A 13,470-nucleotide genomic window follows, 5' to 3' on the forward strand; every position below is an offset into this window, starting at 1 on the left:
GTAAATCATTCAAAACATAAAATCAACAATAAACTAAAAAGGTTCAAATATATATCTGCACATTACATGTCTGAGTAAGCTTGGGTAAGAAAAGTGTTTTTAGCAGGGACTGAAAAACATACAGAGATGGCGCTTGCCTGAAGTAAATAGGCAGGGAGTTCCTGATTGTAGGCACTGCCAACACCAAAATATTTATTTCTTACAAATGCAGAACAGGTATTATGTGGTAACTGTAACAGTGCCAGTTCTGCGAATCAAAATGGTCAAATGGGCATATATGGGGTATGGTGATCTTGCAGGTAAAATGGCGTCGGGTTGTTAATGGCTGTAACTTGCAGTTACTTATTGAACGTGGCCCGGTAGCAAATCGGCAATCTCTGGGCTCAGGTGTCATTTACTGACAAGGCCTCACTCCTGCCAGCAGCCATGCTGCAGCATTCTGCACTAACTGCAGCTTCTGGATCGAGTGCAAAGGAAGCCCTGCATCATATGACCTCTGTACACTCTGGAAAAAGTAAGGTAGTGTGATGTGTCCAAAAGGGTATCAAATTTGGTTAGGGATGTAGGAGATTTCTCTCCACCCCCCAAAAATGGTTAGACCTAGGAAGAACCTGGTGGAGCTTCGTGTGGCAAGAAAGTGAAGACTTCCTGTGTGTACCACAGATCAAAGGTACAGTGTGTGGTACCTGCTCTTTCGCCTAATGCTGTTGCCTTTGGTTGCTAAATGCTAAATGCCCCTAATATTGCCCATCTGCTAGCAGCTTCAACTGGCATACTGTCAAATCTTAGTGCCTGAGAAGGATTTTTTTTTTTTCTGATCTTGTTGATTCTAATGCCTTAGCCCCACCTGATTGGTGACCAGTTGCAGCCTGATTGACTATTGATGAAGCCTTCTGGAGCAACCAGTGTCTCTTGGGAAATGGAAGCTGCTGACTAAGGTCACACATTTTTGTGTGTTTTTTGTCTGACTCTTTATCCACACCTTCCTGTTTTTCTACCTGTTTGCCCCTCCTTCCATGGGAGAGCTGGAATAATGTCAAATTGACAGAATGTTTGCCTCTAGTTCCTAGGGCATCATTCTGCAAAAGCCTTCGGATTTGCCCTGAGTTCTGTTGTTTGAGGCTGAGTCCTACAGCTCACGGATGAGCTTGGGGCTAGCTTTGACCCAAAGCTTTGCATCAGCCAATTTTCCCTGACTCTCTGCATAATAAGAACTGAACATGGGGGGGGGGGGGGAGAGATGTTTATGTAAGAAAGCAAAACAAGAATTATTTCCTGGTGTTATTAATCTCTTATAATCTCCTTGATCCCTTGCTCCACTGATGTGCTCTATGATGCTAAAATGTTCTAAAGCTTAGTCACAACACTGATTTTAATCAATGTTTTTCATGCTCTTTATAGACAACACCAAAGCCCGCAGTAATGAATTTGCTGAAAAGAATGGACTTCAGAAATACGAATATGTCTTGCATCCAAGAACTACAGGCTTCACTTTTATAGTGGAACGACTAAGAGATGGTAATGGATCTTTGGATATGCTTTTCTTTTCTTGTCATCTCAAAATAAATAATATCTGGTGAGGAATGTAGCTGAGAACCAATTGCTTTGAGAAGGTTTCTCCAAAAAAAGAGATTTTAAAAAATGGATTCTACATTCTAAAGAAGAAGAAATTACATATTCTGAGTAGTGGCAACATTTCTAGTGTCTTTAAAAATGAAATAATTTGATGAATGAAGGCATAGATATTATAGCAAATTAAATTGCTTCCATTCTATACAGTGAATTTTGTATGCTGGTATTGGGAAGCACTTAGATGAGGTTGGTCTTGGGGCAAACTATATATTGTATGAAAATGTTTGTAATCAGGTTCCAACCTCAAGAATTACTATTAATGAAAAACAACCTTAGAGCACTGTGATTTTGAAGGGGGAGCTTGATGCTCTCCCTCGGGGCAGTTTTTCTACTCAAAATAGCACTGAAGCAGCTGCTTTTCCATGTGGGGTTTCAGAGTTATATTTGCAAATACATGATTTTGTCAGCAGTCATCTAACTTGTTTTGTATCAACTGTTAAAGCTCAGTGGATCAATGTATTGTCTGCTTTAACAGTATGCCAGACTCAGGGTTAGCATGACATTGTGTTTTCATTGTTAGGGGGAAATGTGGGATATTAATAAATATAATAATCATAATAATCATAACTACTACTACTACTACTACAATTAGGGTGTTTTGTTGCACTGAACATTGCAAGAATTTCAGTTAGTGATAGGTGCCCACTCTTGTAGTTTTTCAGAAAAAGGAGAGAAATTTCGACAGTCAGGCACTGAAAAGCTGATCTTTGTATGTTCTTTGATGCAAAGGGAGGAGTGTATCGGTGTTGTTGTGTCCCTTGTCTTACTCTTTCTTTATATCTGGTGTGAAATTCAGTCCTAGCATCTTTATGATGAAATGATGCATTTGTCATTCATGGCACTACTTTTTTTGAAGTGATTCCAGCCTACATAACACATGGAAAGGTTAATTTTTCTGGCAATAAATCTGTGAGCAAAACCTGACAGGGATAATAAATAGGATGCTATTATAATACTGGAGGGAGCAAGTGAGCACGAAATAGGATTTGATCTAAAATGCAGACACGGCCTGAGAATGGGGCCTAGTCAGACAACTACTTGGCAGACCATGTATTCAGGTCATTTTGTTCAGCCAGTGGGTCTTTTTGCTTTTTTTTATTTTAAGTCCCGGAAGATTATTTTTGTTGAGAGGTTAAATGTATGCATAATAAAGGAATATTCTGACTGCTTGGCTATGACCACAGATTTCTCTCTACTGCACTATAACAAATAAACTTCAGCAGCTTTTGTAGTGTTGTTGTCAGAAGACATCTGTACTTATGGTGGGCCTCCTGAATTGCCTTTTCACTACAGGTACTAATTGCGTACAGACAACAACAGCAAAAACTAGTGCATTTTGAAATTAAAACCCATTAGCAGCTTTGTTATTTGCAACAAAAATGAAAAAATAACTTTGGTGCTACAATAACAAATTCCTCCACTTCCTTGTGTGTGTTTTGTTTTGTTTTGTTTTGTTTTTCTTTGTTTTTTTTGCAGCAAATTCATTTGCTGCCCTTGAAGGTATCTGCTATCACTCATACCTGTCTGAAAGCTGACAGGATTAAGAACACGGGGAAAGTTAATTTCCAGGTTGTTATGGTGAAGTCTTCAATATCATGCCTACATCTTCGCAGACTGTTTTTCCCTTGTGCATGGATGACAACCTTAAATGCCTCATACTTTTCTGTGAATAAATTTTTGGCTCATGGCAGTTTTCCATTCCTCAGGCTGAAATGCATTCCCTTCAGGCATAAGTACATTATTTAGCTCCAAAAATAGGTCAGTGGTGAAGGGGGGAAATGTCATGAGAAGTTTAATTGCTTTTTTAACTTTGCAAAAATTAATTTCATTTGTCAAGAACCTTGATTAATCTGTATTGCAGGCTGTCGTATGAATGAATTACCTGTTATATTATAACTGCCACTGTTATATGAACCGTAAAAATACTAAGGAAGAATCTGAAGTAATAACCTTCAGAAGAGTGTTGCTCTCTCCTTTTTGTATTAAGCACTGGCAACGGTAAAATGACTGAAACTTACTAGGTCTTTATTTGCTGTGGTTTACATCAGTCTCAAAACCACACTCCTATATATTTTCCCTGAGCATAGCTGTCTCTATTTATAAATGCATGACCTCTATAATCAATCACAGCTAAACTTTTGCTGCTGAAGTTTTGATTTCTTGCAGGTATTAGTGGAATTCACAACAAGTACATTCTCGAGGGGGACTGTTCTTGAAGCCACAGCTGCTCCTCCACATCTGCTTCCAGACATCTTTCTTGTTTGGGTTCCAACATTTTTCTTTTCTTTTCTTTTTACTAGCAATCTCATAGTTCAGAGCTTGTGGACCCTTTACAGTTCTGCAGCTTTTGTCCTGGGTTAAATTAGTTTTCACCTGAGGCAGTTGCCATCTGTGTGCAGAATACTAGAGCTATGTCTAGTAGATTCTCACTTGCCCCGTGTGAATTGCTTTTCTCCACTGCTTACAGCAAGAAGTAGAGGAATTGCTTTCCAGAGCTGATATATATATATAAATATATGTACTCAACTCTTAGCCATTCTCAAATATACTCAGATTTGGTTCGCTAGGATCATATGAGAGAAATGGCACCTTTCCATAATTTGGTGATACGACATCTCCTGTGATGGTCTGGGCAACTACAGTGGTTTATTTAGGTGACTGAATTACCTAAGAATGCTTAAGCACACCTGAGATGGTTGGTTGGTTGTTCTCAGAGAGCAAACTTTTGTAATTCTATATGTAAACTGAGCCTGTTTTCCTATCTTGAGTGGGAAACTTAAATATCTTATTAACAGAACTCTGGAAGTGGCTGCTGGATCAGACCATAAGGATTCTGTTTTCACAGTGGTCAAGCAGATGCCTAAAACAAGAGCACAGTGGTGCTTTCCCACCTCTGATCTCCAGCAGCCACTATTCAGAGGCACTATTTATAGATAATAACATTCCTATTGGTTTCCTGCTTCTTAATCTAATAACAGGTTTCTCAAAGCAGCTAACAAAACCAGTTAAGCACATCAAACATTTTAAATACAAAACTCTTTTTTAAAAAGCATCTGAAATAACAAAAAACCCTAAGTACAATAGGCCCCTTATTCTGTCCAAAAGGTGGTGGATAGAACTGGCTATGTACATCTCCTTGAGCAGGGAGTTTGAGGTGCAGATTTTTACTAAAAAAGAGGCCTAGGATTTACTTAGCTGCAACCATGACGCTTGAAAGGAGGGGATGATAATCTGGGCCTCCTCTTGACGATCTCAACACACACTTGAGAGCATATAGTACCCAAGCCTCAGAGCTTTAAAAGTTTAGCATCATCACTTTCAACTGAGCACAGAAACAATTCAGTCTGTAACACAACTACCCAATAAGAAGTTCTTTGCAAGTCCTTTGGCTTGCCTGCTTCGAAAATCTATGCAGCCTCGCTCAGTTGGCATTCCAAGTGTAGAAAGGGGAAGGATGTTTCCTGGCCAGGAGGGCACTGTCTGAAAAAGAAAGTGTAGCATTGGGTCCAGTTAGCACCTCTGAATTGCAAACCTGTTCCTTTAAAATGAGTGTAAAGTGGTACCTCTGGTTATGTACTTAATTCGTTCCGGAGGTCCGTTCTTAACCTGAAACTGTTCTTAACCTGAAGCACCACTTTAGCTAATGGGGCCTCCTGCTGCCGCCGCACGATTTTCATTCTCATCCTGAAGCAAAAGTCTTAACCAGAGGTACTATTTCTGGGTTAACGGAGTCTGTAACCTGAAGCGTCTGTAACCTGAAGTGTATGTAACCCGAGGTACCACTGTATACCCAGTCCTTTGTCACCTGGCCTACTCCACAACTCTGTTATCTCAGGGTTGAGTTTGTTTATTAGTCCAGTCATCACTTGTTCAGGGGTTCCACTGCTTCACTCTAGTTTGGGGATAGTTAAGTAAGTAAGTAAATTTTTATTTATACCCTGCCCTCCCCGGCCAAGACAGGGAGGCTCAGGGCGGCTAACATCAAATACATTAAAACACAATCAAACAATTGATTAAAATACAGCTTAAAAATAGAATCAGGATAAAATTAAATGACTGCCCATTAATTACAACCATAGGGGTCGGGAACCTCAAGTATTCATCAGGGCCAGCTATCCATGTTGGTCCCACATGAGCTGATAAAAGGGCCATAGAGGTAACCTACAGGGTCCCATGGGGGGGGGTGTCAAAACTGGGCCTGGACCGAATGCCAGGCAGAACAGCTCTGTCTTACAGGCCCTGCGGAAGGATGTCAAGTCCTGCGGGGCCCTGGTCTCCTGCGATAGAGCGTTCCATCAGGCTGGGGCCAAAGCCGAAAAGGCCTTGGCCCTGGTTGAGGCCAGTTTAGCCTCCTTGAGGCCCGGGACCTCCAAGATACTATTATTTGCGGACCGTAAGGTCCTCCGCGGGGCATACCAGGAGAGGCGGTCCCGTAAGTAGGAGGGTCCTAGGCCATGTAGGACTTTACAGGTTAAAACCAGCACCTGGTCATAGTTACTGGTTTAGGGATAGTTAAATGACAGAACCAGGCAGAGGGCCTTCTCGGTAGTGGCATCTACCCTATGGAACACCCTCCCAACAGATGTCAAGGCAATAAGCAGCTATCTTACTTTTAAAAGACATCTGAAGACAGCCCTGTTTAGGGAAGTTTTTTTAATGTTTAATGCTATATTGTGTTTTTAATATTTGATTAGAAGCTGCCCAGAGTGGCTGGAGAAACCCATCCAGATCGGTGGGGTATAAATAATAAATTATTATTATTATTATTATTATTATTATTATTATTCTACAGAGTGTTGTTGATGAAAGTAGTTAAAAACGGGCTAAATTTAACTTTTGATTCCTCGGTAATGGCCCAAGACTTTTTTTAGTAAAATTTATTCTAAAGGGTTTTTTTAGGTTGTTCTTTAGTAAAGCTGTTGGAGTGTCATATTAATAAAGTGGAAGATAAATCCAAAATTATGCATGAGCTGCAACAGCTAACTAAAGGGCTTAGAGCTAAGGAGACATTGGCAGAGATCTTAAGTAACTTTGCCGATACACCTTGCGTGGTACTGCTTTGCCTCATATGAACAACTGGACATGCCTTATTTCAGGGAGAAAAAGGACATGAAGTATGCTTTGTGACATGGCTAGAAGTCCTTTTATCCTGTCCTGCTCTCTTCTTCTACTGTTCCACAGCACAAGGAACAGATTTGTGTAAAGAGGAACCATAAAGCAATGAAGGTAGCAGTCCTAGATTTCGATTTGTTTAGGGGTGGATTGTTGAAATACTGTTTGTTTTACAGCTGATCCAAATAGGCTCAGTGTATGCAGAACCAGAGCTCATAATAGCATTCTGCTTTCCATATAATCATGGAACGAATTGGCTCTGCAGACTGTGCTATTACCAGTGCGCTGGAATTGGTGGTTTGGCACACCACTGCAGTGAAGTAATGCCTTATATTCCATTATGTTATTTAAAGAAACTGAATTACTTGGTATTTACTTAGTATTATATGCCCTGATGAAGGCATTTTAGCCATCACAGGTCAATCTGAATGTCACATATGTAGTGCGTGACAGTAAAATAAACCATTCCGCATTTTCTGTAGAATGAATGTAATGTAAAGAATTTTGCCCAGGTACTCAGAAATGAGTACGGACTTGTTCTCATAACTCAGTGGTCCTAGTAACTTGCAGAAGAATTTTATTTTCTGTAGTTGCAGGACAGGGTTTATATATAGCAGGAAAGAATGTACTTGTTTTGCCAACGGTTTCAGAACATCTGTTAAAAACTTCCATATGAAAAAACCAGAGAAAAGGGGTTGCATTTTTGTGTGTGTATGTGCTTTGCTACAGTATGGAATTTTTGCACTATTCAGAAAATCGGAGCAATGGGGAAAAGAGGATGCAGCTACAAATAAAGTCAAGGTAGCATTCATAGTTACACATACAAACATATGAAGTGGCCTTTTACAGTGCTGTTAACACAGACTCACAGCAGCTTTCAGGGTTTCAGACAAGGCTGTCTGCCAGCCCTGCCTGTAGTTTCATGTGAGGCCTTCTGCTTGCGAATGCTCTGCCACTGAGCAGCCCTTAAACAAACCATCCACTAGTCTTCAAATATTATGAAGAAGTTAGGGGTCATCTGCCTTGTCATTAGTGGCAGGATGAGAGGGTTTTTTGGGTTAATGTACAGGGGGGAAAGTTTTATACAACTTTCTGTCTGGGTGCAATAGACTTTGCAATCTTCTCTTAAGATAGTAGTGAGATAATGGAAAGATGGTTGGTTGATGTATTACATTCTCTTGGAGGTGGCTGTAGCTGTAAAAGTTCACTATGCCCAGATTACTGTGGAAATTCAGTGTGTGAAATTTTGAATTTCTTCCCTGCCTGCCTGTGAGCTCTGTAGTCAGTCTTGAAAGATTTCCTTGCATGGGTTGTTAGCAGAGTGATTTACACATACTGCAGATCCAAAGGAACTATTCACAGATGATACCTTGTGCCTGCAATCTGAACCTGTGAATTAGGAGCTGTGAACTCTGCTTTCTGAAGATGACTAAAGTTGAATTGTCTCTTCTTAAGTGTAGAGTAGCTTGATGAAAAATGGTACATGTCCCAGATTTAAAGCCATTGTTGTTTTATTCAGAGGAATAGCGGTGTGGCCTTTACTTCAATAAAACAACACTGGCCCCTAGAGGACAATCATGTTAATTTGATATGGTTTTGCTGATATAGATGCTCAGTATGTGGTCCTCTATAGAGAGTTTGCCCCTTGTTAATTGGCATAATTCTGAAATGTCAAATTTAAATCTTTTCTTCCCTACATGAGCATTCTCTATGTTTTCTGCACATATCCTGAATAGGGTTTTTGTTGTTGTTATTTATACTGAAACTGATTATAATGAGCTCTGCAACCCCAGAGTTGTCCGCGACTGGACCTAATGGTCAGTGGGTACCTTTACCTTTACCTTTTTACCTCAGCTTTCAGTAGTTGCCTTGTGTCTGCACCGTATGAGGGCTCATTTTCTTCAGCTCTGTTTTTTACTCCCAGAGTGTACATATTTTGGCCTGTTGTTTTGAGGTGACTCACATTTTTTGGTCTTGATAGTCAGTTGCTGGTTTTTACTGAAAAGCTCTTGAAAGCATGGGCATATTTATTTTGGCTGTTGGATGTTGCCATGGGTACTGAAGTTGAAATGTCAAAACACACAGGGCAGAGATGCTTGGGAAAAAGTTACAGTGGAGTCAGGACTCCTCTTTAAACAATATATTTACTGAAAAACACAAACAGAAATTCATTACTTTGCCCCTTACAAAACTGTCATATTATTAGAAGCATCATTCTTCCAGACTTATTTTTACCACTCTTGCTAAGATACGTGCAGGCAGGCACATAGGCCCAGACCTAGCCAGTTGCCTTGCTGAATGAACTGAGCTTGTGCAGGAGAATGAGTATTATTGATTTGCGCATTGACAGTCACTTTTTCCTTCTAGCATGAAAAGCTGATGAACTGTTAGAGCCCCCAGACCTTGACACTGCAGGCAGGACCACCATATACTGTAATGTGTGCCCTCCCTTACAGTAGTGTACTTAGTTTGCCAGTGTAATAGGCTAAGGTGATGGTCAGGCTGATGGGACCATCCCCCAGTTGAGCAGGTAAGCATAAAATAACAGCCCTGCTGAGTCAGGCCCATGGCCCATCTAGTCCAGCATCCTGTTCTCACAATGGCCAACCAGATGTGTGTGGGAGGCCAGCAAACAGGATTTGAACACAAGTGCACATGGAAAATCTTGCTCCATCCATGAGCATCAAGCATGTAGCATGCAAGTACTGTATTCAAATTGTATCCTCAGGGCAATTGGAGCTGTACATTTCAGTTTTAGATTGTCACAATACAGTGGTACCTCCGTTTACGAACTTTATTCTTTCCGGAGGTCTATTCTTAACCTGAAACTGTTCTTAACCTGAGGCACGCTTTCGCTAAGTGTGGTGTAGTGGTTAAGAGCAGTAAACTCGTAATCCGGTGAACCGGGTTTGTGTCCCCGCTCCTCCACATGCAGCTGCTGGGTGACCTTGGGCTAGTCACACTTCTCTGAAGTCTCTCAGCCCCACTCACCTCACAGAGTGTTTGTTGTGGGGGAGGAAGGGAAAGGAGATTGTTAGCCGCTTTGAGACTCTTTAGGGTAGTGATAAAGCGGGATATCAAATCCAAACTCTTCTAATGGAGTTTCCCACTGCCGCTGCGCCACCGGCGCATGACTTCCGCTCGCACCCCGGGGCAAAGTTCGCTACCCAGAACACCTACTTACAGGTTAGTGGAGCTTGTTACCCAAAGCATTCATAAGGAGGGATGGTACGAAACCCAAAGTTTCACTGTAGCACAAAATAGGCATGGATCAGAAACATTTCAGCTCTGTACAACCATATAAACGATCACCACAGGTTTGTGGTATTTCCCACTGACATTGCATTTAGCAATCCCATCTTTAAATTATTTTTAAGTTTCAGTAGCATAATCAAGAAGCCTATAAAGGCCCTCTTAAAGTAATTTTAATTTTATCATGGTATATGCATGTAAAAAATCCAGTCCACTGTGAAATTGAATAATAATGCTATAGCAATATTTTTAAATAAGCCATGAATAGTAGGCCTGGTTGGTTGGAGGATGCTAGAGACAATAACACAGAGAGCTAAGCCTTCAACTGAGCTTTAAGAATACTTAATAGTGTAGTGATCACCATGGGAGGCAGAGAATGCCAGTCCCGCCGCAAGTGGGAATATTACCTTACAGAATATATAATATTAAAAGAAGTTTGGTGAGTTGGATCCCTTCTAATCAATAAACAAAGGGCCCTGCCCCAAAGAGCTTGGCTGCCAGAGACAATAATTCCATCCTCTCCATCTTAGTGTCTAATTCTGTCCGTTAATTATCATCGTGGGTATACTGCATTCAGAGAGTCAAGTTCTGTAGCTCATTAGCCTGCCAAGAACCACCAGCTTCTGCAAAACCACATTGCTTTCGTCTGCTTTCAGCATAGCTGACAAAGCAGAATGTATTTGCTGGAACCAACCAAGTTTATCCACATAATTGTAAGAAGCCGAGCTGGTGTTAACAGGCCCACCTCATTTGTTCAAACTTTCCAAGAAAGCAGATCATTATGGAAAATAAGAAAAGCCAAATCATCTCGGATCTTTGTCAGTATTTTAAGTCTCCTGAAATTTTATAATCCTTCTAGCTAATGCTTAAAAAAACCCAGCCCCCAAAGAAAAGCTTACATTTAGCTAAAACCAACTAGTTGAGTATAACTTTCTGGTTCAGAACATATTTTTGAATAAGAGTACTAAAAATAATCCATTGTAAACTGCAACCACTTGAGAGGGCTCGTTTATCCTTACAGCACAGAATAAAAAAATGGGGCATTAACAGCCATGGACTTCTTAGCCTGTAAATATGATGAAATGCTAAAAGCAACCAATTATTTTCTAACCACCATGTATATTCTTAGTTGTGAGCAACACTCATTGTAATGCTAATAAAAACCTTTTTTCTTTAACTAAAGTACTTGGAGGATATCCTGCCTCTGTTGCATTATTAATACTGCCAAACCACTGGAAAACTAAGTGCAAATGCCAATCCACTTAGTGCTATCATTCGGCTCAACAAAACTTTCCATTTTAAACTATATAGCATGTGTAGAAAAGCAAAAGCAGAATGAAATATACATGTACTTTTTCAGTAGCTAGTTGTCAGTCTTGGAGGAAAAGAGTGCAGTCAACATGCTCGCATTTAACAATGTTTCATCTTACATGTTTTTTTAAATGAGACAATACTGGCAAAAATGATAGCAGTTTCTATTAAAAATTCTACCGGTTTTACACATGATTTTCTACACAAACAAATCATAATCCCTCTAATACCAAATTTAGGTAATCTGATACCACTCACTTTAAAAATAAGATAGTGATGTTTACATATTTAATAGATTTCAAGTTGAACAAAAGTATATTTGTTTGTTTTCATTTTGTTTCGTTCTACAAACAAAAATAGCTATACAGTGACTTATACTGGCTTCCCAGGACATTGGGGATTTTCTACCATGAAATATTAAGGGTGTCAGTTTTGGGAGGGGGAATTGAGAGAAGATGGAATTGACCTATTTGAGTCACTCACAGCTTATTGTTAGGGGTCTGGGTGTGTGCCATGATGTTAAAAAAAACACAAAATCTGCCTCTCTGCATTATGCAGGGATGTTTCTGGAGGAAGAAAGGGACTTCTCTTTCCCAGTCTTTATAGAACTAAAATGCTCAGGATCTGTGCCTGTAAGCAACTACAGGCTTGATTCATTTCCTGTTGGGGTCTTAGGGACACCATGGTTACCCTTCCCAATTTTTAATTATGAAGGGTTGGTTGTGCTTTCTTTGTTTAGTCAGGGTGCTTTGTCAGACTGGGGTCTGACCATTCATTATCAGTCCTCCTGTGAATTTGGGGTTTTGTGGTGCCCACAACAGTTTCTTACATTTTCATAAACCATGAGAGTCTTGTAGCGTCACTCACTGGAAAAAATTACACAAAAGGCATAAGACTTAGCTGTTTGCGCATTGATGTCCTTCGCAGCCCTTGATGGCAGGGACATTGTGTAACTGTTTCTGTAACAATGAAATGTACCTTTCTATTTACTCCTTTAAGTGTGTTGCTTAGGAAAAGTATATCAAAACAGGAGAAGGCAGAAGAAGAATTGCATCTCGCCTATTAAATGGAAACTTGCTGTTATATACGATCATCTTCAGTTTCACTGCTTGAGCTCAGTAAGAGTTCCAGGAACTAATTATTCAGCAATGGCTGGTGACATGGAAATATATTAAATATACATAGATGGTTACCCATGAATACTTTATTTATACTAAAGTGGCATCATAGTTTATTTTTATGAGCACTGTACAGGGTTTATACTGGAAAAATAATACACAAAAGTGAATTGCAAAGCCGTCCAATATTTTTACATGATTCAAAGCAACCAGTATGTCCAAATATGAGGCTTAGGATACTTTACTTTTGCTTTATACATTATTTTTCAGACTTGGTTTTTGTTATATTATGCATATGCATTAAGGTAAGACACAAGTGAATTGTAATTTGCTTAGATCCAAATTCAGCCTACATAGTGGGTTTCAGGGCAGAAGGAGTAATTGGTGAAAAGTGCCTCCCTTTCCCCTTCCAGGATCCCAACTAGATCAGCCCTTTGTAATCTGATTTTTAGAAGACATCTGAAGGCAGCCCTATTTAGGGAAGTTTTTAATGTTTGATGTTTTATTGTGTTTTTAATGTTCTGTTGGAAGCCGTCCATTGTGCTGGAGCTGAGCATGTCGAAATCTGTTCAGTGCCAGAATGGGAGACCACCTTTGTATGCCATCATGAGCTCTGGGATGTAATAAGGTGAGATAAAGGTAAAGGGACCCCTGACCATTAGGTCCAGTCGTGGCCGACTCTGGGCTTGCGGCGCTCATCTCGCTTTATTGGCCAAGGGAGCCGGCGTGCAGCTTCTGGGTCAGGTGGCCAGCATGACTAAGCCACTTCTGGCGAACCAGAGCAGCTCACAGAAACACCGTTTATCTTCCCGCCAGAGCGGTACCTATTTATCTACTTGCACTTTGACGTGCTTTCAAACAGCTAGGTTGGCAGGAGCGGGGACCGAGCAACGGGAGCTCACCCCGTCGCGGGGATTCGAACTGCCGACTTTCTGATCGGCAAGTTCTAGGCTCTGTGGTTTAACCCACAGCACCACCCGTGTCCCTTAATAAGGTGGGATATAAATGTACTAAATATATTTTAAACATAAATTTTGATTACAGG

At 40.4% G+C, this 13,470-nt stretch overlaps 1 protein-coding gene across 1 annotated transcript in view; it reads left to right on the forward strand.

The window, feature by feature from the left end:
* The window catches only part of LCLAT1 (lysocardiolipin acyltransferase 1), a 90,362-nt gene that overhangs the window by 45,322 nt on the left and 31,570 nt on the right, over positions 1–13,470 (forward strand). Inside the window, exon 5 of the mRNA XM_081854204.1 lies at positions 1,402–1,518. Coding sequence (XP_081710330.1) covers positions 1,402–1,518 — 117 coding nt within the window. The remainder of the gene's footprint in view (positions 1–1,401; positions 1,519–13,470) is intronic.

Source organism: Podarcis erhardii, assembly GCF_964252035.2.
Source record: "Podarcis erhardii genome assembly, chromosome: 3".
In the NCBI taxonomy this organism is placed as follows: domain Eukaryota; kingdom Metazoa; phylum Chordata; class Lepidosauria; order Squamata; family Lacertidae; genus Podarcis; species Podarcis erhardii.